This window comes from Aulonocara stuartgranti (genome assembly GCF_965226115.1).
Source record: "Aulonocara stuartgranti genome assembly, chromosome: 23".
NCBI lineage: Eukaryota > Metazoa > Chordata > Actinopteri > Cichliformes > Cichlidae > Aulonocara > Aulonocara stuartgranti.
In genome coordinates this window covers 18,802,501-18,830,112 of record NC_138958.1, presented here as the reverse complement: position 1 = coordinate 18,830,112, position 27,612 = coordinate 18,802,501, and the positions used below count along the sequence as shown (strand labels likewise).

Here is a 27,612-nt window from a genome sequence, read left to right as displayed (position 1 = left end):
TCCTCAAGGCTGGCAGCCTGAGCACCTTATAAACAATCGTTAAGCTTCACTTGGTTTAGAATAGAAATAGAAACATCCTTTATTTTCCCTCATTGGGCCAATTCCGGTAGGACTTTATGTTTACCTACATATTTTACATTTAAGCGGTCTTTATGGGAGCTCAAATATGCAAACCTCAGATGTGTGTGAAACTTTAAAGGTGGCACAAAGAGCTGAACCAATTTATAAGAGGGGAAAACTTGACTGATTTTAAGGGTTTTTTTGTTATCAAACCAAAACAAGACACTTGAAGCTATTTTGACATTTTTTGCTCATATCAGTTAATCCAAATGTTGTATTGCTTCCATTGTCACTGATTTACTTCACTTTGTGTGTTCTCGCAACTTTTATACCTTAGATTTTATCTGTCAGTATTTTATATGGTTTATTTATTAGCTTGTTTAATTTTTACAGTTTCCTAATATTTATTTTTAGAATGTAGTTGTAAAGTAGTAACAAGAAACAGTGTTTATTACTTAGTACTAATAATATTTGGCTTTTGAGTTCTGTAAAAGTGGAAAATGTTGGGGAAAAAAAACTCTCCCTCTTTTGTTTTTATTCATTTTTTTCTGTTTTCAACAATGAATCATTCACCTTTACTTCTTTCATTGTGTTGTTAGCAAATAGTTCTAAAATTCAGCTAGAGCTTTTCTTTAAAACACACGTTAGGATGATTTAAAGTCTTTTGAACACAACCCAAACTTTACAGGTACTAACTGTAATGGGAGTGAAAGTATTTAAATGTGTTAGAAGGTCTTAATCAAAAGTTTAAGTTAATTGTTTTTCTTTAATTTAATACTTACGGATGTCATTAAAATCTTTCTCAGTGACTTTTCAGACATCTGATTTCTTTACGTTATAAAAACAAAAGTGACGCAGTTGAAATCTCACCAGAGATCACACTGAGCTGAAGTTTAAGCTTTCAGCCTCATGGTGCCATCATGTGATCATATCAAAAACCAAACACAACAAACATGTACGAGATGCTTTTTTTAATTGGTGTTCTGGAGGATTATCGCCATCTGCTGGATCCTGTAAGAAACAACTCTGACCTGTGAGAGATTAATAACAGATCAGTGGTCTTTAGAGTCTTCTTCTTCTGTTCTCATTGAGCATCACTTTGGCCTTCATAACAAAGCAAGTCGCTGTTACACCCCAGTCCATTTATTTAAGAGAAAAACCAAGAAATAATATTGATATTTCTCATGTGTACATATTTCTACTAAATATGTTTCAGTTTTTCTGTTAGTTTTTTGCTCCAAATACATACATCCTGATGTCTTTGGACAACTGATCTGGCAGTAGCATAGGCACACTTAAAATTTCTTCGGAAATTTTCGCTTTCTAGATAGCGAAAATTTACAAAGCTTTCACTTTCACTCCACATTAAATGTAATTATATGATTTATTTATTACATTTAATGTGGAGTGAAAGTGTGCTTTGTCTCTAGGGGCCACCATAAAAGTATTTAGTCTTTAAATAAAGAAAGAGTCCAGCTCAGTCTGTGTTCGAGGCCTCGCTCCTATCAAGGATTCAGTAGGAGGAAGATGAGGAGCGTGAGGCTGGTGGTGAGATGAAGGTAACCTGCCGTGAAGCTGGAGTCTGCAGATGAAGGTCCTGGAGTCCTCTGAGCTTCAGACACGCAGTGATCTGCATCAGGAGCAAAGAGCAGAGGAGCTCAGAGGGACACGACAACAAAGCTGTGAACATGCTCAGAGAGGAGGAGGAGCTAACCTGACACAGTGAGCTGGATAGTCTCCTTGAGCTTCAGCTGTGGGATGAAGCAGGTGTAGCTGCGGCTGTCTGACAGCTGCAGGTGCTTCAGGAGGATGGAGAAGTTTCCCTGGTTACAGGTGTGAGGAAAGCTCTGCACTCGCCCTCTGAACAGGTGATGCTGGAAGCGAACATAAGGGCTGCTGAGGATGATGTCCAGCACAGTCCGGTCCTCTCTGTCCCTCCAGAAAACACCGACTTTGTGAGGCAGGCGCCGCAGCTCGGGGCAGACGCACTGCAGCAGGACTTCACCTCCAACCGGGGCGCACACATGCACCACACTGCTCACTGACAGACACACAAACACAACAGCAAGCATCGAGACCATGCTGAGGGAGGTTACCTGACACGTAATCTCAGAAAAACGTAACGTGGGGTCGACACAGACCTTAATGGATGAGTGACATGGAAGGTTATAGTGTAGCGTTAAAAGGGGTTTCGTATGTTACAACGTAGATTTCCCACACCAGCTTAGATCACACTTAAATCAGCTGAGAGACATAATCTCTCCAGTGTGTCTTGGATCTGCACTACAGACTTTGCAAAGGAGGACATACCTGAAAAATCTCGTCTAGGAGGAGTCAGAGCAGCATCCAGTCGGATGCCTGAACAAAGTCAACTGCCTCCCTTTGATGTGGAGGAGCGGCAGCTCTACCTTGAGACCCTCTGAATGATTAGGTTATCTTTCACCCACAGCTCTCTCTTCACCACGATGACCCAGTACTTCAGACTCCACGCTAATCCATCCGCTAATCTCCCGTTCCTCTCTAAACCAAGATACTAAACTCCTCTCCTGCTTTAGTATCATGTGACGTCACACAGACGCACCAACATCACCAAACGTCACCAAAACCAATGACGAGTAAAGACAGTGAGTAACGAAGGCTTCAGGAGAAACATCAGCACACTGGAGAAAAGAGAGAGTGGAGGAACATGTGGCTTCAGCAAGTCAGATAAGTACACAGGAGCCAGACCATTTAAAGATTTAAAAACCAATAAAAGGACCTTAAAACGAACCCTAAAATCAATGGGAAGCCAATGCAAGGAAGCCAGAACCGGAGTGATGTGATCGAATTTCCTACTACCGGTTAAAAATCGCGCCGCCGCGTTTTGCACTAACTGCAGGCGTGACAAGGTGCCCGACCCGACCCCTATTAAAAGGGAATTACAATAGTCCAGACGTGAGGTGATAAAAACATGAATAAGAGTTTCCAAATTGGGTTTGGAAAGGAAAGGCTTAACCTTCGACAGGCGTCTGAGGTGATAAAAAGCTGATTTTACCACCCCACTTACATGACCTTCAAAAGTAAGCGCAGAATCAAGTTTAACACCAAGATTAGTGACTGAACTTTTCAGATGAGAGGTCAAATCACCAAAATCAACATCTGGAGAATCAGTAGAACGATGCGGGCCATATAAAATTGCTTCCGTTTTGCGACCATTAAAATTCAAAAAATTATTTGCCATCCATAATTTAATATCGCTAAGACAGTCAAGCAGTGATTGACATGGGGAGGTATCCAAATGACTAAAAGGTAAGTAAAGCTGACAGTCATCGGCATACAAATGAAATGACACTCCGTGTTTACGAAAAATCGCACCAAGGGGGAGTAAATACAGCGAGAAAAGTAATGGCCCAAGGATAGATCCCTGGGGCACACCCCAAAGCAGAGGGGCCACAGAGGAAGCGGCCAACCCCAGCTTGACACAAAAACTCCTTTCGGAAAGATATGATTTTATCCATGACAATGCCAGATCAGAAATGATTCAGCACAGGAGGGAGGGGGTGAGCAAGTCCTGAGTGATTCGCTTATGCTTACGATTCAGCACAGGAAGGGAGGGGGTGAGTATCTCAAATGTGTTGTTAGCATGTTAGCAGCGCGATGCTACTCTGACCGAGGAGCTATTTTCTTGATGTGAGCTTCTACTCAGGGTTTTTTCTTCCAGTTCAGAGCAGAAATGCTTTTGTTACGAAACTGGCTGTTGTTTTTTCCCCCCACAATTTTAATTATAAGCTAGATATATTCCTACTAATGGAATTAGTTTGCTAACAACAACAATGATGAGTCAGTGAGTCAATTGGGCTTGTGAATCATGATTCACTTGTCAAGTGATTCTCGAGTATTCAACGATTCGTTCACGAATCGAACATCACTAGTTAAGAAGTGAAACGCACAAATGTGAGAAACTGCTGCTTCTTACTGTCAGTCTGTCTGTGTCCCTGAGCTTCATGCTCACCTGTCACAGGTAACTCTGAGAGCTCTCCAACCTCTCTTTGAACCTGAGCAGACAGGCTGAGCAAGGCTGGGAGTGAACACCTAAGGACCTGCTGCACGTCACACCTGTGTAAAAGCTCCATGTCCATCCAACAGGCTCAGTTTCTTCTTCTTCCCTTGCTCTCTAACCTCAGCTGGCTCCACTCTCACACCAGGCGAACTGCATCTGCACATGTGCCAAAAGGCCTGTCTTTGCCTTTCACACTAAAAGCTCCAACTGCTGGAGCGCCAGACTACACAGCACCAGGTGGAGCTGTGTCTCCACCTGGTGGACACATTGAGAAACAGCTTTGCTCTCGCTATCTTTAAATGAGTAAACTTATTTAATCTGCTTTAATCAGTGCTGTGAATGTAAATAAAAATAATCCACTCCAATCCTCAGTTCTTTACTTCATTTATTTATTTTATATTGGTAACATGTACAATCCATCTCGAAAATCCCCCCGGACGCCCCGGACAGAACGTGAAAAGTGGACATGTCCGGGGAAAAGAGGACGGTTGGTCACCCTAAACTTTACCTCCCCCATAAAGGACTTTCATGTGTGGCTGAAGGTCAGTGAGTGTCTATGTAATCCAGTCTTTACTTCATATACATGTGTATGAGGTTTTCCTGTATTCCGACAGAGGACCCATGTTTGCGTTGTGAGCGTTTGTTCTGCGCTGACAGACGGGACTGACAGCGCGCAGCAACGCACCTAATGATGTTTAAAAGATCCCAAAGCGCAAGTGCATCTTTTCAGACGAACTGAAAAAGAATTTTCCTCATACCGACCATAGCTGGACTGGCCACCGGTGGGCCGATGGTGATTTTTCGTTTTTACAGCCGATGGTTTTGTTGTTGTTGTTGTTGTAACGGTATAAACAATGTAAGGTGGTGGATTGGCTAGATGCTGGCCGATGTGTAAAAATAACTAAGTTATTTGGTGGTGGCTATGGCGGAGCTTCCACAGAGGCCAGCAGGTGGATGAGTGAAAGGGGAGGCAGGAGGAGCAGAGACCCGAGGCGGCCGCCGGTCCGAGTATCAGGTGAACTGAACTTCAGGTGAGAAGTTATGACCTGCAGTCTATCTGGGTCAGATATAAACCAAGTTTAGGTAGAGTTAATTTTCGTTGTGCTGACTTTTTACAGTCAGTTACAATAGCTCGTACTGTGTACTAGCTAGCATGACGGAGTTTCTATACAGCTGGGTGGGTGCTATGATGTTATGATAGTGATATGATATCGGTTTGGATATGTGGCGAGAGGGAAACATGAAGATGAAACCAGGAGATGTCCTTACTGAATCAGCAGAGCTGAACAGGTGATGGAGAAACAGGTTTACCTTTTAGGTGACACAAATGAGTTGAAGGGAAGTTATGAACTGTTTCTGAGAGACAAATAACACCAGGATCCTTTTCTAAGTAGCTGACAGCTGGTAACTGTGCAGGGGCGGGTCTAGCAAAGTTTTGCCAGGGGGCCAGGTAGGGCACTAACAGGGAAAAGGGAGGCACAAAGAAATACTTTTCTTTCTTATTCGCATTTAAAATGTCTAGCTTTTAATAAATAATTATCTGAATCTTACAGCCAAAGTTTTTATCTGATGTACAACGTATAGAAATCATACATATACCAACAAGACAGTGTACATCACATCACAACAGCATTTGTTTTCATTCAAAGGCTTTATGGCTTTTCCTATAATACCTGGTGGGCCGGTCTCTAGTCAAAATGCCCCGGTCAATTTTTTGTTCCAGTCCAGCCCTCATACCGTCCCAGTACTGGTAATTTTTCTTATGCAGATGCGCCATTATTTCTGTACCATTATTTAATTCCAGAGGTTTTGAAGTTTGTTTGTTTTTTGCACTTGTTGACTTGTAAAACCCTATATGACATATTTTATTTCACAATTCATTAACCACACAGAGAAGGCATCGTTTAAATATGTTAAATATGTTAAATATGTTTCTTTAAACAAGTTCTTCATGAATGAGCTAAGTGTCCTCTTTTTTGGAAATCAAAATATGGTCACCCTAGTTAAAAGATGGGTTGTGGAGTTTCTAGAGATGCCTTTAAATGTTTTTTTTTTTTTAAAGCGCCTTCATTCAGTTTAAAATGGCCGAACTCCATGCTTGCATTTCCACAGAAAAAGACATTCAGGAAATTCAGGAGTGGTCCATACTGTGTTCCTGTGAAACCTGGCTGGGGGAGAGGATACCCGATACGGCAATAACACCAGAGGGCTACACGGTCTTCAGAGCAAATTGAAGCGCCACGGACAGCGGCAAGATCCGTGGCGGTGGAACGGCCGCCCTCGTCCAGCAAATCCTGTCCTAAAAATGTGGAATTTCTGAATCTGAGGTTAAGGCCTTTTTATTTGCCCAGAGAACTGCAGTGCATCATTGTGAGTGCCGTGTACATTACCCCCATCTGCTAATGAGGAGGTTGCACTGAAAAAGCTGCATGACATGATCAGCGAGCACGAAAATAAAAACCCAAACTGCATCAGTTTGTAACCTTCCCCACCAGGGGAAATAAAACACTGGATCACTGTTACAGCAACATCAAAAATGCCTTCTCAGCTGTACCAAATCTGGGTACAGGGCTCTGGTAGACAATGTTCTTTTCTATGGCAAGGAAAACAACCTCATCCTCAACACAGACAAGACCAAGGAATTAATACTGGACATTCAGCTACTCAGGAAAGCCGGCATGAACCATTGCCCTCTCACGCAGGCCTACAGAGGACCAGAGATGGGCAGTAACGCGTTACTGTAATCTGATTACTTTTTTCGAGTAACGAGTAAAGTAAGGGATTACTATTGCAAAAACGGTAATTAGATTACCGTTACTTCCCCGTAGGAACACTGCGTTACTGCGTTACTAAAACCGTGATTTTTTGCGAGAATGTCTCACGACAGTGACGTAAGCGAGTGCGCCGTTAGTGACAACAGCTGTGTGCAGATCAACAATGGATCACATATCGATTGTGGGAGAGAGTATGAGCGTGCAGCGTTTAAAGCATGGAAGTACTGACCTTACTTTGAGTTTGATTCCATAAAAAGTGACAAAAACATTAGCGTCCGTTGTGTGTGGGAAGAAAACTTCTTTTTACGGCGAAAAAAAACCCTAAACTTCCAAGCAAGCACCGAGTGCGCCATGACGTAATGGGAATAATAATAATAATGGATACTTTATTGATCCCCATGGGGAAATTACTTGTTTTTCTCTGCATTTGACCCATTCACTCAGTGAAGCAGTGGGCAGCCCACTAAGCAGGCGCCTGGGGAGCAGTGTGTAGGGACGGTACCTTGCTCAGGGGTACCTCAGGGTAGCCGTTAAGTGGATTCGAACCGCCGACCTTCCGATCATGGGGCGACCACTTTACCTACTGAGCTATCCCTGCCCAACTCATGGGGTGAAACTCACAGAGAAAGTCGCGGATTCTTCAACTGGCCGCGGCACACCTGCACCAGGGTAAACCTCCACCTACCGCAGTGCTGCTTAATAGGTGAAAATAGAGCAACAGGACCGCTGAGTCTTTGACTTTATTTATTTTCTGCTGTGTTTTACTTGCATCTATTTGAAAGAGTGAGTGTAAACACAAAAAATATTTTATTTTATGTGCTGGAATGTGCAGAAAATAGGTTTAAATGTTAAACTAATTTATTCAACTCAGAGAATGTTGCATATAATTAAATTTTTGCTTGATGCATAAAGTTAAAAGATTAAAACTGATAAAACAAGTTAAAAAAAGAGACTTTTCCATTTGATTACATTTTGTATGATGGATTATGTAGAAAAAGTAGAATTGGGCTGAAAGATCTATCGCTTTATCACCTCTTCAGGTTGTAAATCGTGTTTTTAAAAAGTAACTAAGTAACTAAGTAATTAATTACTTTTGAAAATAAGTAATCAGTAAAGTAACGGGATTACTTTTTGGGGGAAGTAATCAGTAATTAGTTACTGATTACCTTTTTCAAGTAACTTGACCAACACTGCAGAGGACTAATAGAGAGGTTCCTCACTGCAGGCATCACTGTCTGGTACGGAAACACCACACGGGCAGAGAGGAAAGCTCTGCAAAGAGTCATAAAGTCTGCAGAGAGGATCATAGGAACAAAACTTCCTTCCATCGACTTTCCGTACAGACAACACTGCTGAAAAAGATCAGAGAGAATTATCAGGGACTCACACCATCCAGCTCACCCTCTGCTCAGACACAAAAACTGTACGTACAATCTGAGACACAACAGAGAGGACAGTATCATCACACACAGAAGGTTGTCTAACAGCTTCTTCCCCACAACTGTCAGACTGATGGCAAAACACAAACAGTGAAATACTCACACAACACTGAACACACCACAGTCAGACTGTTGGAAAACAAAACAAAAAATACTGAACACTTAAAATAACACAGCGATACCTCATCTCACCTCGAATGTACAATGGGATTAAATCACCGACTAATGTGCAATATACTCACTGAAACAGATTTGTGAAAATGTGCAACATTATGCGTGCAGTACTAGGAAGTGTATTACCACCCTCTCTGTACAGTGTTGCTCCATTCCTTGCTTTATGTCTATTTCCCTCTTAGTTGCTTTGTTTTGAATGAATGGTTTCATTCAGAGGTGTGGATCACCATAAATCAAACTTTTCTGCTTGTCGAGTGGGAGCTAAAGTTAAGCAGACTGAAAGCTTTACATCCATGAGACATTAAATGAATAACTTTTAGAGGACATTTGGTAGAGTCTCTCGCTGTTTGGTTAGTTTGTGAGTGTTAAATTTGAAGCAAACTGTCTTTTTTGTGATTAAATGCATAAATTCACTCTAACTGAACTAAAGTGACATTTTATTTACCCCACAGTTTATCTGTAAGGCATCAGTACTGAAACTCTTTGACAGCTGCAGAGGTCATAGTTTGGTTTAGAGCCTAGTATGAGATACGGAGGTTGAAAAAGACAAACAGTCCTGGAGGCCAGGTGTAGGTGGATCACAGGTACGTGGTGCACAGGTCTCTACTCCAGCTGAGTGTAGATAACATAAAGTGTTTATGCGTTAGATGGAGCTGGACAGTTCTCAGATCAGTGACAGTAAGTGTGGATGTCTGTAATGATTTACGAACCTGCACAGTGTGATGAAGTGGTGGTAACCTATACTGGCCCTTTTCTGGAGTACATAAATAAATTTCATAGCTGAGAAACAAGTTTAGGTGATCAAATTCACAAGCAGATGGATAAAATATATTCATTATGGGAATTATGATCTCACGCCTGCCGTTTCCATGCTGCCATTTCCATGCTGTGTCATCGAGTTTATGAAGCATTGAGGTTTCAAAACATCCAGGTCATGTGACCACGGCTGATTGAGGTTTCGATGTGTTTCAGCCTGGTTTCAACAGGTGGCTCACCTGCTGAACAAACATGATGATACTGAAAACTCCCAGAAAGCTTAAAAGTCATCATCATCATCAGTAACAGCATCAGCACTCAAAAAATATCATTCTTCACCTTCAATAAACAATAAAGCAACAATTCTGAGTAAAATGAAGCTTTCATTAAATTAACAAAACTACATGGAACATTCCCACTTCCATCACAGTAGTTAAAGTTTTCTTCGGCAGAATTTTTCCCTGAGTGTGTAAGACTCTGATGCAAAGTCTGAAGATACCTCACTAATGTGTTTGTTACAGAAATGTGATCTTGTATATTCAGGCTATGTCCACACGTACACGGGTGGGATATATGGGACCACGAAGCGCGGTCCGGTGCACGCTTCGTGGTCCCATATATCCCACAATTCATAGCGCGGCGGTGGGTGTGGATAATTTTGCCGCAAAATACGGCAGAAGGGAGCGGCCGAAGAGTGAACTGTCAAAAGTAAGTACTGAATATGATGTCAGTTATTTATGTGCGAATGTTTAATAACGAAGAACATTAAAACATTACTGTTGGCCACATGTCAGCAGAGTTATGTGACATTAGTGATGTTTACTTTAAAATATACACCGTTCAATAGTTGACCTTAAACTTACAGAGAATGTGATGATTTTATGGATAATTAAAGTCAGTCATATATCCACCCAACACAAGCTGAAAGTCAGTGATACTGCTCGGTTTGCAGTCCTGAATATCACGGCACAAGCAGGATTCACTGCACTGTTAATGTTAGCTATGTTATGTTGCCGCCTCTGTTCGGTGGTGTCGAGCCAAACGGACTTTAACGTGTGTTTGAACGAGCTGACGGTTCACTCGTTAAGCTGAAAGAAAGATGCTTTAATCACAGGAGTCACACATGTGTCCACTGTACCATCTGGGAACTCTTCTTGTTTAGCACTCGTAATAACACAAACACTAAATCCTCCTTCTCTTGTGCTGTTTTGTATACAAAACAGCACAAGAGAAGGAGAACCATTTCTTGATGGTTCTTTGGGGCACCTTTAAAGGTTCTTCAATGAACCACTGAAAGAAATGGTTCTTCAAAGAACCATTGTTTGAAAGGTTCTTTGTGGCACCAAAAAAGGTTCTTCTATGGCATCAGTCTAAAGAACCACTTTTGGTTCCAGTTGGCACCTTTATTTTTCTGAGTGTAGCAGTGTGTACACCTGAGACTGTCACCTGTCTGTCTGTCCTGCACTCTCTCTCTGTTTCTTTCTCTCTGATTGTGTAATAAAAGTATGAACATATATTTATAAGTTACACTTGTGTTTGAATCCTGTAGCTTATCACACATTTGATTTCCATGTGTGACAACTGCAAGTGTCCAGAGTGAGGACAGACTGAGGGACCCACTGCTGCACATCATCTGTGAGGCTTTGCACCCCTGATGATCACCAGGACAAACTCAGCAGTGTGTGAGGAAGAGGAGGAGGAAGAGCCAGCAGCAGCTGACAGATGGAGAGAATAGACAGACTGTTCCCTGTTTGTGAAGGACTCCTAGGAAAGTTTAACATAATTAATTGTCTGTGCTGAATCAGTCTTATTAGTTAATGTTCAAATAATTTTATCATTCCAGTGTTTTCAGTGTGGGAGAAAGTACTCAGGGCATTCAGGTTACACACTATGAAAGGCAGCAACAAGTTTAACATTCAGAAACCTAAAGTATGTATCAGCAGCAGAATGGACCTAAAAATAAATGTTTGTTCCAGTTCTATGAAGCTTTGAGTATTTTGGATTAGTAGCACTGCTGTGTTTGTTGCATCATATTGCTGTAATTGTTTATATGCTTCATATATTCTGAGGTAAGTTGATCTATAGTGTTACATCATATTCTATAAGGATGTTATGTGTTTGTATACTTTCTGCCCAGTTTGACCCATTTAGCAGAAGTCAGCCTGTTTAAGGCTCTGATATCTATTCTGTATGACTTAAAGCAGTTATGACATGGTCTGGTTTTCTCACCCAATAAAGGAATATTCAGTATATCAGTCTACTCTTCATTCTATCAGAAGCAGTTATCACAGCTCGCACATTTGCTTTTTTTACACATGCATGGAAGCATTGAGCCAAATGTAATAATGCCAACATATTAAAAGAACAATATTTGTCTCTTATATACAATACATCTCTATATACACTGTCAAAGATACTTGTCTTTGAGTGAAGATTTAAGGTGACAGGAAATATAAATAACTGCAACTTGAATCTTTGACACAGAGTTAGAATAGAATAGAATAATCCTTTAATTGTCCCACAAGGGGAAATTTGGTTGTAACAGCAGCCAAAAAGACACATATACAAACAAACAGAACAGAAACATACACAATTTTTCTTATATATTTACATTAAGGACAATGGTTACTGTATACAGTTCAAGCTCACTGCTGTAATATATCCTGTAAAAAAAAAAAAAAAAAAAAAAAAAATATATATATATATATATATATATATATACATATATATATACATATATATATCATAATAATCTGACAATACGTATAATATTGGCCATATTATATTTACATTACCACAGTGAGATGATTTTAGTCTCTTGAACAACATTAGCTAATTGGTATTTACTAACTAATCTTAAATGACTGTTCAGTACAGAAATGAAGCCCAACAATCATGTTTTACAGTCCCATGGTCTCAGCCTCAGATACTCAACTAATCAAAGTGATGTCATGACAAAACTGAATGACCAAAAAAACACTTTTTTCTCCTTCATTTCTGTCAAACAATGCTGTATGACACGTTTCTCCCGGTTAGTATCATGGTTGCTAGGCAACCTGAACAGCGCGACGAAGTTTAGACCGTCCCATTTCACAAGCCTCTCACTTCCGCACTTCTCGTACTTATAGTACGCACCGTACGTAATATGCGTAGTGCGCGTACTTCAAGCGTGTGGTCTCTTAATTGGGACACAGCCAACGACCACCAGCAGAAGGAGCAAGGAAGGACACAGTCAGATATGTTTGTGATGATGTTCATGGTGGTGGATCAGTGATGGTGACCTGAGAGTGAAGCTGTGGATCCCCCTGGTGGACATACAACTTTTCTCTCTCTGTCTTTATTTAGAAGTTTTTGCCACGATAAAAGGGAAAGGGCTTACACCAGTGTATTTTTTGTGTTTTTATGCTTTAAATGATGCTGAATGACTGTTTAATATGATGCTGCTGTGTGTCTGCTCTGAGCTGCCGCATTTGTTTCACACAGTCAGTCTTTTCTGGAGAAATGGAGAATAGAATAGAAAAAAACCTTTATTATCCCACGGATGGGAAATTTGGGGGTCACACGGCTCTTATAGCAAGGGGAATATAAAATATGAAAGGAAGACACAACGTGGTCCTATATACATAAGCAACTGAAGTTCGTATATACAGGTAACAATGTACAGAAATATGTATAGAAAAATTTTACAGAGATATGTATAAAATGTGCAGTGAACAAACAAGCTGATTAGTAAGATAACCAAAAGGATGTTAAACTGTGTTATAGAGTCTGACAACTGCTGGTAAGAATGACCTGCGGTAGCGCTCCTTCTTACACTGTGAGTGTAAAAGTCTACAGCTGAACGAACTGCTCAGTGCTCGTACAGTCTCATGCAGGGGGTAGGAGGTGTTGTCCATGATGGATGTTAGCTTAGATAACATCCTCTCCTCCCCAACCTGCTCGATGGACTTCAGCGGACAGTCCGGGATAGGACTGTTTAATGTTATTACACAGATTTTATATGAGCTGAAACTGTGATGTAGATTGAATTTAGAGCAGGGTTTAGTTGCTTTTTATGTGCATCAGGTATATGTTATCCTGATGCACATATAAGTCTTCATCTTCATGCTTCAGGATTATTTATCTGGAAAAATAACTCAGTGGAAAAAATTCATGATAGATTACATGAATGTTGTATTTACCTTTGGCTATTACTGAGTGTATAATTGTTTTTTACTGTCTCTGTATCCTGTATATACAATTAATTACACATGCACAAAGCATGAACTGTTTTTATGGGAAAATTACAAGACCAAGCAATATGAAAAAAGTGTACTTAAACAGTGTGACATTATATATTTACTAACATTTGTATATTAGTTATATATTTAATAAATAATTTATAAAGGGGAATCGTAATTTTTTTATATGTTTGATATTAATAAAGTTTAAAACATTAAAAAATAAAAGAGCGGGAAGTGGTGGGCGGGCCCAGTTTGGAAAACACGAATGCGCATGTGCAGTGGGTCAACCAGAACAAGCCCAGTAGGAAGAAGACAAAAGTTCGGCCGCCATTTTGGGGCAGGAGAAGCGGTTCTGCCGAAGGCGGAGTGGGACGGCGCTAACACCGTCTCCGAGTGGAAGCTGTGTTTGGAACACGGAGCTAAAGAAGGAGCTGGAGCCGAGAGGAGGAGCGAGATGAGCGGGCCAGAGATGAGTTAAAGGTCTGAATAACCTCCAGTGTGTTACAGAACGGGACACAGAGGACTGCAGTCCGAGCAGAGAGGTCAGAGGGCGGCAGGCTGGCCTCCAGGTAAGCTCGTTAGTGTGGAGTTACTCCTCTTCCTCACAACTCCCCCCTCACGCCCCTCTTTCTCCTCCCCCTTTCTCTACTCCTCACCTGAAGCCGCCTCCACCTCTTCAGTGAAGTGTCCCTCTGTCGGCTTCACTTTAACTTTATCCAGTTAAGTACCTCTTGAAGGTGGAATTACTCAGCTTTTCATTTTTGTAAAAGTTGTAGCACCTGTGACTGATTTACGGTGGTTTTTAACTTATTTCCAGCTTCTGTCCCTTAGGATTTTGGTGGTTTAAAGTGGTATTACTGAACTGTCAGTGTAGGGTTATGAGGGTTGTTGCTGATGATCCTTAGGCATTTTAATGTGGTATTAGTAATCCTTTTTAGTGTTTTGTTTTACATAACGCTTGCTGGGTTTGAATCATATTCTGTTTCTCCTCAGAGCTGCTCTATCACTTCCGCCTTAAAATCTACGGCCACACAGCCAGAAGAAGACCTGGAGCAGATTCTCAGAGGTGGGTCTGAACAGGGTGATGGTGCATGTGTTCTCTCAGGTGTTCCCCATGACCCCTGACCGGGTCTGATGTGATTCCTTTTGTAGGTGCCCTAATGGTCCGAGGTCGGGATCTGAGCGACTTTGAGCGCGGCGTCATTGTTGGGGCTCGGATGGCGGGAGTTTCAGTCACCAAGGCCGCCCAGCTTACCGGCGTCTCCATAGGAACAGTGACAAAAGTGACAGCGGCGTACAAGACGCAGGGGAAATCATCGGTGAGCCGTGTGGGGAACTGCGGGCGGCAGCGCTCATTAGGCGAGCACGACGCACGGGCACTGGTGCAGTTTGTGAAGAAGAACCGCAGCGCCACGCTGGCTCAGGTGACGGAGAGCGTGAACGCTGGGCGGAGCCACAGCGTGTCAGCCAGAACGGTCCGCCGCCAGCTACACAGGGAGGGCTACTATAAGGAGGTTACGGTGCCCAGAGCCAGCGCCACAGGAAGCCCAGAGGATTGTGGGAATCGTGAAGCAGAGGGACACTCGGATGACGTTGCCACCACCGTCGATCAGACAAGCTGAACCACATCACAGAGCTAAAAACTGACAGACTTATTGTGTGACAGGAAGAGGAAGTGTGGCCTTAGCTTTAGAATGTCGAGGAACATGTGAGCAGACCCTGGACAGGAGGTGAGAGTGTTAGTTGCACTCTGCTGATCTGACACAAACAACTTCTAGAATGATCCAGTTCGATCTGGTCTTAGTGCTCCTCCCGAGGACTGAAACACACCTGTTCACCTGCGTACACACACGCTCTAAACATCCAGCTGTGCTGGGGTTAAAGGTCAAACCAAAGAACCACCAGCCTGTGAATCACCCAGTCATGCGAACCATTGATCAATCACAGTGATCAATCCCTCACGCGTGGAAGAAATTCAGTGAAATGCATCTTTATGTTTCAAAATAAAACTTTATTTAAACAAGTTTCCTCTGTCTGTCAGCCTCATAAAAGGTGGTATTACTCATCAGTTGACTTTAATGAAAGTGACTTTTGTAGCCTGATTGGCTGTTAAGGTTGTATTAGATACTTTCACCTTCTTGCATGGAATTGAAGGCTTAAAAGATGATCAGCTGTGAAGATGGAGACACTTTTAATCTGTTCTGTTACTCTGAAGGCTTTTTTAAGATGACCAAGCTAAAGAGGCCACCTGAGCAGGACTTCAGGAACCATGTGAATCACCTCACCATTTAGAGCAATGTCTCAGCCAATGAAAGAAGAAAACATGTTCGATCACTTTGACCTCTCTTGATTGATTTGTGTTTAGTGTAATTAATTTCTTGTTGAGAAAAAGTAAGAGTTCTTCAAAAATGTACAACATCAAAATGCAACTGTTAAAAGAGGAACTATTTATTACGTTTTTAATGTTATAGCAGTTAAAATAGTAAAAACATAATGCAAATATTTACAAACATTAATATTAAAGGACGATATATAACAGAATGAAGTAAAAATAATTATAAAATATAAAATAAATATCAATTTATTTGCTGTTTGCATAGTTGTTTTTTATTGAGGGAACAGGAAACCACGTGGCGTAATCACGCAGAGTGACGTCGCTACGCTGTGGTTGTTGTTATTTAGCAGTTATCCTGCTGAGTGTCCAGCCCAAAGAGAAAGATGTTTTTGAATTAGTTGGTTAAGCTTAACCGGACGGTGGGACTCCTCCAGCTTCTCCGCCTGCCGCCCCATGAGGCGTCCGGATAATTCAGCGACATTTAACGGCGTAGAGTCCGCCAGCAGCTAGCTTAGCTCACCGGCTAGCCCCGGCCACTTAGCCGCTTAGCTGGCTCCCCCGGCGGACTTCGGGTTGGTAAATTTATTCAGTTTTTAATTATTTAACGGGTCCACAGTTGTGGTAGCTTTCTGCAGTGAACACCTTACAAATCATTAACTTGTTTTTGAAAATTCAGCGCAAAAATAACCCACCAGCTGTGATAGACGGGGCAAATATATTTATTTCTATAGTTAAAGGAAGATCTGAGGGAGAACTGCCACAAATTCTGGTGATAATATATATAACGGTCATTTAAAACATCAAATGTCCCAGTGTTTGTGAAAACACAGAGTTGTGTTTTGTGGCAGGGAACGATGGTGAGGTTAAAACCCCGAAATTTTCAAATGGACTTTGGTCTGCCCAGCATCGATTTTACAGTAGTTTTATATCGTGTTTACTCGCATATGTTTAAAATTCACTGGCAGGCATAATTTCCGGGATGTTTTTTGATTTGATCTGAACGTTGGTGGTTAGAGTTCCCAGCCCCAGAAGCCCAATATGTGGCCATTCAGAAATGCATGTAAGACCTTTTCTTTTCTTTTTTTTCTTTTTTTTTAAACAGCTATATTATTCTGAACAGATTAGTTTTGTCTGATTTATTTGAGGGCTCAGACTACAGATTAATACACATAATAACTACGCTACAAATTTCCTGAAATCCTTTGTGCATGGTGTAGCAGTCCTTACCCATATTTATAGTAAAAGTTAGTTTTTAATTACTGTAGGATTCTTTAAGTTAATATTTTTTTTATTTTTTTTTAAAGCTGCAGGACAGTCATGTGACAAAATTGCTTTAAATCTACTGTTATTTATTTATTTATTTTATACACTGAGTTTGATGAAATTCTGCATAACTTGTTCAGTTTTTTAATGGAATTTGGCATAGCGTCCCCTGTACATCCAATTCTCTGGATACAGCAGCTCTATGAGGCGGCTCCTGTACTTTTGCCTGATTTTTTTTTTTTTTTTTTTTTGTATGGTCTGAGGTATTCGTGTCATTGCAGGATGGCATCTTCCTTCAAGATTCCCAAGAAGAAACATCCTCATGGCTCTGACTCCAGTCCCCTAGACATGCAGTCACCTCTGTCCCGCCTCCAGACCTCCACCCCTCGACTAAAGGTGGTATTCCTAAATCTTCCTCGTGTCATCCGTTTGTCCCCGTGAAGTGATATTACATTCCTTTAATCCTCTGATTAACCGTTTAAGGTGGTATTAATGATTTGACAGGTTAATTGTTTGGAATATTTAAAGATGGTGTCTGTAAACTTTCTCATGTTTAGTTGATTAGTCATATGAAAAGCTAATCTACAGTTTTGAGTACTATTAAGGGTTCTTAAGGTAGAATAATTGAAAATTCTGCTTTTAAGGTGACTGATTGGAAGGAGTTGCCCATATATAGAGTGTGCAGAGTGCATATCAGGATACTTCCACTCCTTCCACTCAGTCACCTTCCCCGCTGAACAGGAGGCAACTCATGAGACACCACTCCTTTTTTAAGGTGGTACTAGCCCATATTCTTGATGTGTGGTGATGATTTATGTTAAGGCTGTTTTGAGTAAGATTGATTTTACTTAAGGTGATATAAGTTGTTGTTTTAAAGTGTCCGACCCATTCAGTTATTTAAGGAAAGGCTCATTTAAGGTGGTATCTATAAAGTGTTGGACCTTTTTAAAGGTGGTATGTTTGAGTTAATCTGATTGAGTTTTGTGTGCAGTTTTATGGGAATCAGTCTGGCAGAGGTGGAACTGACAGGATGCATTCTGGGAATCCTGTGGGCGCTTTGTCAGCCAGACAGAGGTGAGTGCAGCACCCTCTGCAGTCTAAATAGTTTATTACACTTTCCATGAAATGTTAAAAGTAACCAGGTCATTTCCTTGCAGGACACCGTGTAAGCAGCTCTTAGGAAACTTCAAGACACAGCAGGTACTCAAGAGCCCCATCGGGGGCGGAGCTTCAGACGCCAATCAAAGAGCAGCAGGCAGCTGGAGCTGCCAATCACAAGCAGGACAGAGAGAAGTGACCTCAAGCTGTTTGTCAAACAGGTGAGTTTTTCTTTTTGCACTCAATAATTTAACGAGCTGAAGCTGCACCAACATCCGCTTAAAATCATAGACTTCATACCAAAATCTTTTTAAAACTAATTTTATTGTTTGTTTTTTGGGGGGGTTTTAATACAAGTTTTAGGCTCCTCTGCATCTCTAATCATAACCATAATGTTTAGATTTACTAATGTTGACTTATTTGTTTGTACATGTCATTCATTTGAATTGAGAGTTTACAGTTTTTAAAAAATCTTCCGGTATTTAAATTTATAAGCATGATTTATTTTCTACTTAATTTTTTTTTAAAATTGGTAGTATTTTGTCACATTTCAAATATCTTTCATAAATTTAGTTTCACCCACTGTTTTGTTGTTTTAATGACATTTAATGCAGCGGTTTTACAGAGTTTATATTTTAATATGTCCTTTGGTGCAATATTTTAATAATATTTTTAGGTTTCTACTTAAATATTTCTTATTTATTTATTTACAACCTAATGTGTTTAGGGAGCATTTCTAAAGATTTGTAGTTATTTTTTTATTAGTTATAATATTACAATAAATATTATTAGAATATTATTAATCATGTCCTTATTATTAGTTGGAAAGTTACTTTTTATTTTCTCTAAAATTTTTGTAGATTTGTTTCATGCTACTTACTATTAAATGTTTCAATATTTCTTTACACGTATTGACAGGCTTTAGATTTTTTTATACTTTAATTCAATGATATTTCATTGGAATTATTTTGTTATTAACTATAATTGTAAAAAAGAAGTTTCTGATATACTTTTAAGTCTTTCATTAGTGACGCAGGCTGCGAGATAATTTAAATAATCTCACTGAGTGTCTCTGTTTTCTCCACCAGATGGCGTCCTAAGAGAGCGTCTGACCGGCTGCTGCAGCCTGAGGTGGCTTTAGAGCACCTGTCTCCACCTCAGAAGAAGAAAGAGCTGTCAGGTTAGCTTTTCACAGGTAGAGAGAGGACTGTCTGAGATTTATTGATCAACGTGATTGATCGTCATTTCTTCTGCAGCTTTGGTCAATAAAAGGATCTCAGTGGACTCTGTGGACTCTCTGGCTGAGTTCAGAGGTGACGAGCATCTTGGGAGTTTGAGTTCTTCTACACTGGGAGACAAAAGGTGGAGGAGAGTTGAGTCTAATGGAGACACTTCTGAGAAGGTAAAGGTCAAAGGTTGCTGCACTTTCACAGTGAAAGTCACAAAAAGTAAAGTCATGAAACTTAAGTGAGGGGAGTTGCAATATTTTCGCAATAAAATCATCAAAGGTTTTTCAGAAAAATAAGGTTTGCAGAGTAGGCAGTATTTTCACAATAAAATTGTTTAGGATTAAACAGGTACACCTGAGATGCAGGAAAAAGTTGCAGAGAATAAAAAAGGTTTTATTGTGAATGTTTTGTAAACTTTAAATTTCCTGTTACAAACTGGATCTTCACCTTCGGTCTGATTGTTTCAGAGCGACACAGGAACTCCTCCCAAATCTCCTTTGAAACAACAGACAAAGAACTCTTCTATCTCCAGATTGAATCAAACTTCACCCTCAGGCCCACAAAGGCCTGAGGGTCACGATAAGACCATCTCCATGGTCTTATCGTCGTCGACGACGCCAGTAAGGAGGGTGCGACTTGCCTTCACCAGCAACCTGAAGGTCAACGACAGGGAGAAGGAGAGAGAGAGGTGGAGGCAGTTCAAAGAGAAGACTAAGAACAACAGGTCAGCTGTCCTCCACCGTCGACTGAGGACACCCAAACCGAAGCTGAGCCAACCAACTGAGCCGAGTGAGTTTGATTTCCACCAATTATGTGATGGAGTCTAAGTATATGCTCCATGTTTAGTGAGCGAAATTCTAGGATGTAAATTGGCATTAATTGGAAAATCATGTTTATTTTTCAGCCCCACAGCTTGATGCTTATGGGGGAAAAGTGACAATGGTGACATGATTTGAAGGTTCTGATGTCGCTTGTTTGTTTCTTCCTTTAGTCGTGCTGTCCAGTGAGGAGGAGGAGGACTGTGAGGGAAACGGAGACGAAGCAAAGAGGACGTCACATAGCAGCAACCAGGTCGATGAATCTCGTCAGGGAAACTCTGAGAAGGTGCAGGTAGGTAAATAGAACAGAAACAGAGTTTCTTCTTTGGAAACTGAGGTTTGATGCTTTCTTGCAGAACTAATAAAGTAACTTTGTTTTATAACATGTTCGACAACAGCGGCTTCAAAATCACGTGGGCATCTTTAATAGTTATTCATGGTGTTCCTCAGGGCTCTGTTTTTGGTCCTCTGCATTTATTTTATAGCTCAAGGATGATTCAGTCTTTTTTTTTGTCCATTCTTGGTTTGATTTTCTTTATTTTGTTTTCTTGTCGTTTAGCCCAGGTTTAGAGCATGTTTAAGGCGTGGACTTTCAGGACAGAATAAAATGTTCTATCTATAAAGCTCAGAGCACATTGTTGTTTTAAGGTGTACAAATGCTGGTAAAGGCTGTTAAAATATGACATAAGTGTTGTCTTGTAAGAATGCAGGGCACTGAGGAACAAGGTGATTACCTCTGACTCGTGACATCTGCGATAATTAAACGTCTGTAAGTGAGAAATAAAGGCCGAAGGGTTCATGATAACCTCACCCAGAAGTCAGCCGGGTTGTTCCTCAGATAATCCGAAAAAAGCACACGGGGCATCTCGCTGGCGGGACAAGCGGCGGTGGCGGCTGCTGCTGCTGCTTTATGAGAGTCACGTTTAAGAACAGCAGGCTTTCATTTCCACCTGCAGCTGCTCAGAAACAGGACGCTGCTTAATGTGGTGCACTCGTGTGACCCACAAATCCGGCATTTTAAAACCATCACTTCATCCACAACAAGCAGACGTTTCAGACTGCCTTTCCAAACAATGTGGTTCTGTTTATTAAGTTTAACAGCAGATGATTAAACCAGGATCCACTTTAACCAAAGAGCAGAGTCTGTGCTCTGCACGGGTCCTTAGAGGTGATGTTTATTAAACTCATGAAATTCAAAGGTATTAAAAGGATTTGGAGCGTGCAGTCAGTGCAGATGTGTTTGCATGCAGTCCATCAGAAACCCAGCACAGTGTTGTGACGTGATGATGGTGTTGGTAGAATGCTGAAAAGTGGGCTTGGACAGGAAAGAGAACAACAGCAGGGGTCAACAGGCAAAGGAACCAAAAACAGCCCAACGAGACAGAAGGCTACTGCAAGTGACCATTTTCATTGTTTTATCATTAGTGTGATTTGTTTTTTTGTTTTTTTGTTACTAAAACTGTATTAGACTAGTCAGTTACAGAGTGTTGGAAAGTCCTGCAAGGCTCAGCCAAGAACAGTCACAGTTACACTTGGCATCAAACCATCAGGTTTAGTAAAATGTAACATGGCCACCTTTAGGCTCATGAGCAAATAGAAACATTGGAAAGCGTAATGTATGAAGAATGAAAACCAAAATAGGAAGATCCACAGTGAAAATTAAACTAACAGAATCTGCAGTCCCTCCGTGGTTAGATGGACTCCATCATCTTGGACTTCATCTATGTCTCTTTTTCTTTGTCTCCTTTGACTTTGACAAAGACTTTGTCTTTGTCTTACTTAAGACATCTCTTTTTCAGTCTCCTTTTTTCTCTCCTTTGTCCTGTAATCATCTTCTTCGTCTTGTCTGTCGTCTTCTTCACTATTATCTTATTCATTGTTTTCTTTGCAGTTGTCTTCATTGGCTTTTTTGTCTTCTCCTCTGTGGTCTTAAATCCAACCAGACCCTAGTCGATGAGCTGCTAAAGTGAGGGCTACCCACTGCACTCTGCACAGTCAGCAGATTATATTTAATTTGCAACAAGAATTCAATGAATAAAACATTTCCAGGAGACTATGAATGACCAAAGATCCATTACCGGTCCAGATCATCTTCCTCTGTCGACCGCTGCCTTTAGGGAGGCACCACATGTGATAATGCGAGTGTTTGATTTGGCAAAGATTTAATAATCTGTAGGAAAAACAGGAAACTTCACAATAATGACTCCGTGTGTGAGGAAGAGTTTGAGCACAGGAGGAAGAATTAATTACAGTTTATGTGTAAATAATCAGATGATGGAGTGTAGAATGGTGAATTCCCCTGATTTAAACTGTTCCTGATGCTGCAGATTAATAATCTCAGTGAGAATCAGATACCTGTGTGGTAATCAGTGCCAGCTGCTGCGGTCTCTCCTGTTAAGATGACCCAGTTTAGCTGCGGGGCGTCCGCGAGCTCTCGGTCGCATGTTTGAGGCCGCGGTGAGTCACCTCATTTGTTTGTGGCTCTGCCGGCCTGTAAATGCTCCTCTAAGCAGATCCAGATTGGACCTGAGTGTTTGTTGTTGTTTACAGACTGAACCTGATCCCAGCTGAGAGTACACCATCTGCTGCACAAACAGTCGCTCGCCCGAGCGTCTGCGGCGCTTTTATTGTTTGCATTATTGTATTTTTACTGCTCTGTGTGTTAGTGGCTTTTTTCCACTCACACACATTGTACCTGTGGGCTCACTCTGTCCCTCTGCGCTGTCTAACAGGCTCCCAAACCAGTTCCTGTGACGCCACCGTCCTTCCTGCAGCTGGAGTTCACCTCTCTTCACGCCGGCCTCACGGCTGCAGATGCTAACGGGCCGATTATGGTGAGACAGTTTGTCACAGCTTCACATAAACCTGTAAACCATAAACACGGAGACGCTCAGTGTGACGGGACACAGGAGCATCAGTGCTCTGTTATTTGTGATCTGAGGTGTGGCAGCTTTACTGAGTCACTGTTGTGGGGTCTCTCCTGCCCACAGACAGGAGTGTCACTAACAGCATGTTTACAGCTCCTCTTTCCCCTCACATGTTTATTTATGCTGATAGATAAAAAAAATTTCTACTCTTAGACCCTCTGCTCTGTTTTCTGACTGTCTGCAAGAACTGCAGGTGTTTTTGTTGGTGGAACAATGAAAATTTCAGATGTTAATTAAAATTAAAGGAAAATATGTGACTTTAGTCACATGATTGTAAATTTACAACTTTTTTCATTGTAAAAATTTCAAAATGTCGTTTATTGCATTTTTGTCATAAATTTGCAACTTTTATCTAAGAGTGTCCAAGTGTTTTCCATCAAATTTACCTGTTTTTTTTTTAAATACAATTTTTTTTAATATCTAGATTTCCCATAAATTATGACTAAAATCTCAGAGAACACCTTTGTTTTGTGAATGTACACAATAAAATATTCCTTTTTTTTTTTTTTTAAATTGATATGTTTACATTAACAGCTAAACTTTAGGTATTTTTACTGTGACCCTGTCTCCCAGCTCCAGATGTGCTGAACCCTTTAACATACTGTAATGTTTTGCTGCTGTGAAAATGTGACGTTTTTATATAGAAGGGTCTAAATGAAGGCACATAATGTTACAATAATGAAACACATTTATTGATTCTTTAAAATCGATACCTCACTGATCTACATTCACGTTTTTAATCTAATAATAATAATAATCCTAGTACCTTAAACTGGTCACACTGGAGTCAGCATCACGTGCCCAGCAGGAGCGCTCAGTCATATGATCACATGATCTTTTTCCACAGGCAGTCGTGGTTTTCCCTTGTTTAACCTGTTTGCTGAGGTCAATCTGCAGTGCGTTTGCTGCCAAGCAGTGGCTGTGGGACGTTCCAGTGTTTGTGTCCAGCTTCTGTGTTTTTGAGTTTAAAAAAAAAAGTTTAACCTTGTTCTTTTTTTTTCCACATGCTAGTCCAACTTTCTGCTGCTTGCTCTGCACTTTTAATAATCCTACATCTTTTCCAGCATCTTTTATTTTCTTTAGTGTGTGAGGGTGGGATACAAATGCTGAAGCAAAGGTAAAACAAGAGCCAGAGCTCAGATGAGAAATCGCCGAACTCTGAGTTTACGAAGCGGCTTTGTTTGTTTCCCCCAAGGTCGTAAACATTTCAACCTGTAACGAGTGATTAAAGGTTCAGTTAGAGCACTGTTAAAAAGGAGGAGGTCAGGGGGTCAGTGGAGGGTCTGCTTCTGAATGTCGTCTGTTCAGCTCAAGTTAAATAAACTTTTAAAGTCATAAGCAGCATTTCTTTGTTGTCTAACAGTTTAATCTCTTTCTCTGTTTAGATCACTGAAAGCGGGATCATGATCCCCATGAAAGGTAACTTATCCACCCTCTGGTTCATGTTCTCCACCCACTGATTAGACAGAAACATTAACACTGACACATGCAGTCAGTCAGACTCTTTAATAGTTTTCCAAGTGTAATTTTTAGACTTAAACTCACCATTTACTGTACATATATATATATATATATATATATATATATATATATATATATATATATATATATATATATATATATATATATATATATATATATATATATATATATATATATATATATCCGCTGAAGTCACGGGTAAGAGACAAGTGGAACCAAGATCGAGGCCATTTGCTTTTTGAAGTTTGCAAAGACTGCTAAATTTTGCCAGTGGTAGTTCACTCTTTGCAACATAATACGCTGTTCTAAACAGATTTTTCAGGTTTATTTTTAGTATGTTATTTGCAATTGGTGTTTGTTCTGGGAAAGATATTGCAGACTGAGCAATAATGCATTTCTCATGGCTTCTAATGGGGGGCTTTCTTAAAATGACTGGTCCCAGTAACAAAGGCGCTTGTCGACTCAGAAATCGAGAGAAAACCAACAACACACCCGGCAGAACATTATGTTATTTACACGGGTGCACAGAAGTGGTCCGCATGTGCACATTCGCTGTCAAAATAAAAGACGCGCACCAGATAAGAAGTTGCAACGTACGTTTGCGTCTATATAAAAAGCACTGTTTTTGTCCGCTAGAGTGGGATTTTCACGGCACATTCTGCACCACATCTCTGTGCGTTCATCATTTGTTTGAAGCCAGCTCACCTCCTGCAACCACTTTTCCGAGAATACGTGCTTCTTTTGTGGTTCGACTCCTGACATTTGTTTGGAGGTAGAGGAACACCAAAGTAATTGCTTAAAGGAGCTTCTTTGACATCTTTAAGAGTTTTAAACAAATGTCTGTCCTCCTGAAAATCTTATGTATGCAAACACGCGTTGCAACTTCATATCTTGTGGCGTTTTTGTTTTATTTGACAGCGAATGTGCACCTGCGGACCACTTATGTGCAGCCCTGGTTATTTAGCTCGTCATATTGCAGCCACAGAAATTCTTTTGTCCATGAAACCATAAAGCTGCACTTTCTTTTTGCCTTATAGTCTGATTTGTCATAACTTTTCCGTTTTGTGGTAAGCTTTTCTTTGGCTGTCACTTCTTCACCCTGACCTGTCTTATTTGGCTCAGCAGAACTAAAATATATATCCTGCTGCTTTTACACACACACACATAACGGTCAGCGATTCTCTGCGATCAACCTCTCACATGTTTAAGCTTGCTGCGGGAGATTTCACTTGTCATGTTTGCATAGTAAGCTAACGATTAATAAGACGATGTCAGAGGAATTGGTGCACAAATTATCATCACTCACCAATCAGTACTGTCGCTCTCTATACACAGTTCACGCGATTGCAAAGTGAAAGCAAAAAACAAGCGCAAATTCAAACGCGATTTCAATATGTCACATATTGACAGTGGCTCACCGATGCCAATGACATAATTACCCAGCTACATTTCCGAAAGAATGCAAAAGCATTGACATTAGGGCTGCCACGATTAGTCGACTAGTCACGATTATGTCGACTATTAAAATCGTCGACGACTAATTTAATAGTCGACGCATCGTTTGAAGCTTTGTAAGATCACAAAGGAAGCAGGAATGAGTAGTAGGATTTAAGAGTGTAATAACGGACTGAAACAGAAGATGGCAGCACTGCATGTACAAGGATGCCAGCTGCCGTTAAACCCCGAAGAAGAAGAAGCTGTGTCCCAGAATTCATAGCGCAGCCCAGCGCAGTTGTCAACAATGGCGGCAGCTAGTTGTGTGGATGCTTTAAGCATCCACACTATTGAGTTCCTCTTGGGACTTCCGTACACTTTTTGGCACTTAACTACTTCCACAATTTTCAGCCGATTTTCACCGTTCAAATTTTAAAATATTCTGCTATTTCTGCTAATTCCTGCTATGTCTTTTGGTATTTTTCACTATTATACTTTTTAAAATATTAAGCTTAATTTGTCCCATTGAAATGAATGGGAAACTTCTGCAATTCTGCTAAAATTTGCTTGTTTCTGAAACTTAACTACTTCCTCATATTTTCACGTAGAACAACCATTCAAACTTTAAAATGTTCTCAAATTATTGGGCTATTCAGGTATGATTCAGCTTTTTCAAATCTTTTACCGTTTTACCTTTATGCCTTTATGCCTCTTAAGTATTTTTGGCTAAATATATTCTTTCTGTTATCTTATACTATTTCTCCTAAATTCTTGTATTTTTGAGAAGTTATCATGTTTCTGGTAAGTTACAATATTTCTGCTAAGTTCTGCTATGCTATTGTATTTCTGCCAAGTATTATGTTTCCTCTAAGATATTGCAGTTCTCCTAAGTTATTCCATTTTAGCAAAGTTCCTTTGCTTCTGCAAAGTTTTTACAATTTCTGCAACTTTTCAGCTTTTTCAGCTAGTTTTTGCATACAGCTTCAGCTTTAAAGCATCCACACTGCATTTTCGCAGGAAATGCAAATCTTTCTAGTTAGTTTTAACTTTACTCTTATTATTCTTTCTGGGTCACAAAATAAACGTTTAACATATTTTCAGGCGAGAATGTAGCTGTGTAAACCTCAAATATCTGCTCAGTTTATCAAGACACCACATATTTTCAAAAGCGCTCCGACGTTTTCGGAGACGTCTGTTACCCACTAGCTCGTTAACTAGGCGGGGGCAAGGCTAACTAGAGCCGTGAGAACACCGGACTTCCGGCAAATCGTTTTCAAACCCACCGCCGTCTTTCGCTAGTCAGGTTAAACATATATATATAAGTCACTTAGATAACTTAAAAATGTTATTGTTTGGCTTTCTTTAGTATTTTATTTGTTCCTGAGTAAATCGGTTTGGCTGAGATTAAAGTTATAGTTTTTGCACAGCTAAATAAACTTCAAGCAGACAGCTGATCATCAGAAGTTTGAGACGCTGGATAATATACTCCGGTGTCCTGTTATATTTTAGAAAGCAAGGAGTTTATTAAACTTCACCGAAACAATCTGCAAATTTCATTAAA

At 40.5% G+C, this 27,612-nt stretch overlaps 3 protein-coding genes across 7 annotated transcripts in view; 2 read left to right on the top strand and 1 right to left on the bottom strand.

Moving 5' to 3' along the window:
* Positions 1-1,042: 1,042 nt before the first annotated feature.
* LOC309701233 (CD276 antigen homolog) lies at positions 1,043-2,741 on the bottom strand. Of its 2 annotated transcripts, XR_014274922.1 has the most exons (3): positions 2,371-2,741; positions 1,775-2,101; positions 1,043-1,690 (listed from the first exon to the last, which is right to left on the bottom strand). XR_014274922.1 is itself a non-coding variant. In XM_082525332.1 (2 exons), exons 1-2 carry the CDS (start codon positions 2,139-2,141, stop codon positions 1,566-1,568), a joined length of 492 nt encoding a protein of 163 aa, XP_082381458.1. In that variant the 5' UTR covers positions 2,142-2,355; the 3' UTR covers positions 1,043-1,565. The 2 variants fall into 2 exon arrangements, 1 of the variants encoding a protein (XP_082381458.1); XM_082525332.1 differs by lacking the exon at positions 2,371-2,741 and having other exon boundaries at positions 1,775-2,355.
* A 10,964-nt stretch (positions 2,742-13,705) lies between these two features.
* LOC309701383 (uncharacterized protein) lies at positions 13,706-15,489 on the top strand. The gene is made up of 3 exons (XM_082525505.1): positions 13,706-14,034; positions 14,459-14,531; positions 14,618-15,489. Exon 3 carries the CDS (start codon positions 14,626-14,628, stop codon positions 15,085-15,087), a length of 462 nt encoding a protein of 153 aa, XP_082381631.1. The 5' UTR covers positions 13,706-14,034; positions 14,459-14,531; positions 14,618-14,625; the 3' UTR covers positions 15,088-15,489.
* Positions 15,490-16,094: 605 nt separating this feature from the next.
* Positions 16,095-27,612, top strand: part of LOC309700801 (sentrin-specific protease 7-like) — a 26,932-nt gene continuing 15,414 nt past the window's right edge. For 2 of the 4 annotated variants that reach the window (XR_014274756.1, XM_082524622.1), the window contains exons 1-10: positions 16,421-16,860; positions 17,345-17,459; positions 18,055-18,137; positions 18,221-18,382; positions 19,250-19,341; positions 19,418-19,563; positions 19,858-20,179; positions 20,382-20,500; positions 22,941-23,042; positions 24,521-24,554. Coding sequence is in view for 3 of the 4 variants with exons in the window: in XM_082524622.1 (XP_082380748.1) it covers positions 16,859-16,860; positions 17,345-17,459; positions 18,055-18,137; positions 18,221-18,382; positions 19,250-19,341; positions 19,418-19,563; positions 19,858-20,179; positions 20,382-20,500; positions 22,941-23,042; positions 24,521-24,554 (1,177 nt within the window). In the remaining variant the exon portion in view is untranslated. Of the gene's footprint in view, positions 16,373-16,420; positions 16,861-17,344; positions 17,460-18,054; positions 18,138-18,220; positions 18,383-19,249; positions 19,342-19,417; positions 19,564-19,857; positions 20,180-20,381; positions 20,501-22,940; positions 23,043-24,520; positions 24,555-27,612 lie in introns of those variants that run through there. The other 2 variants (XM_082524623.1, XM_082524624.1) reach the window with 2 other exon arrangements.

What these genes read in the sequence shown, in the direction of transcription:
- LOC309701233 (XM_082525332.1), bottom strand. Translation starts at nt 2,141, where the DNA reads ATGGTCTCGATGCTTGCTGTTGTGTTTGTGTGTCTGTCAGTGAGCAGT. An exon ending in TATCCAGCTCACTGTGTCAG is followed by an intron (nt 1,691 to 1,774) that starts GTTAGCTCCTCC and finishes CTCCTGATGCAG; the next exon opens with ATCACTGCGTGTCTGAAGCT.
- LOC309701383 (XM_082525505.1), top strand. Translation starts at nt 14,626, where the DNA reads ATGGTCCGAGGTCGGGATCTGAGCGACTTTGAGCGCGGCGTCATTGTT.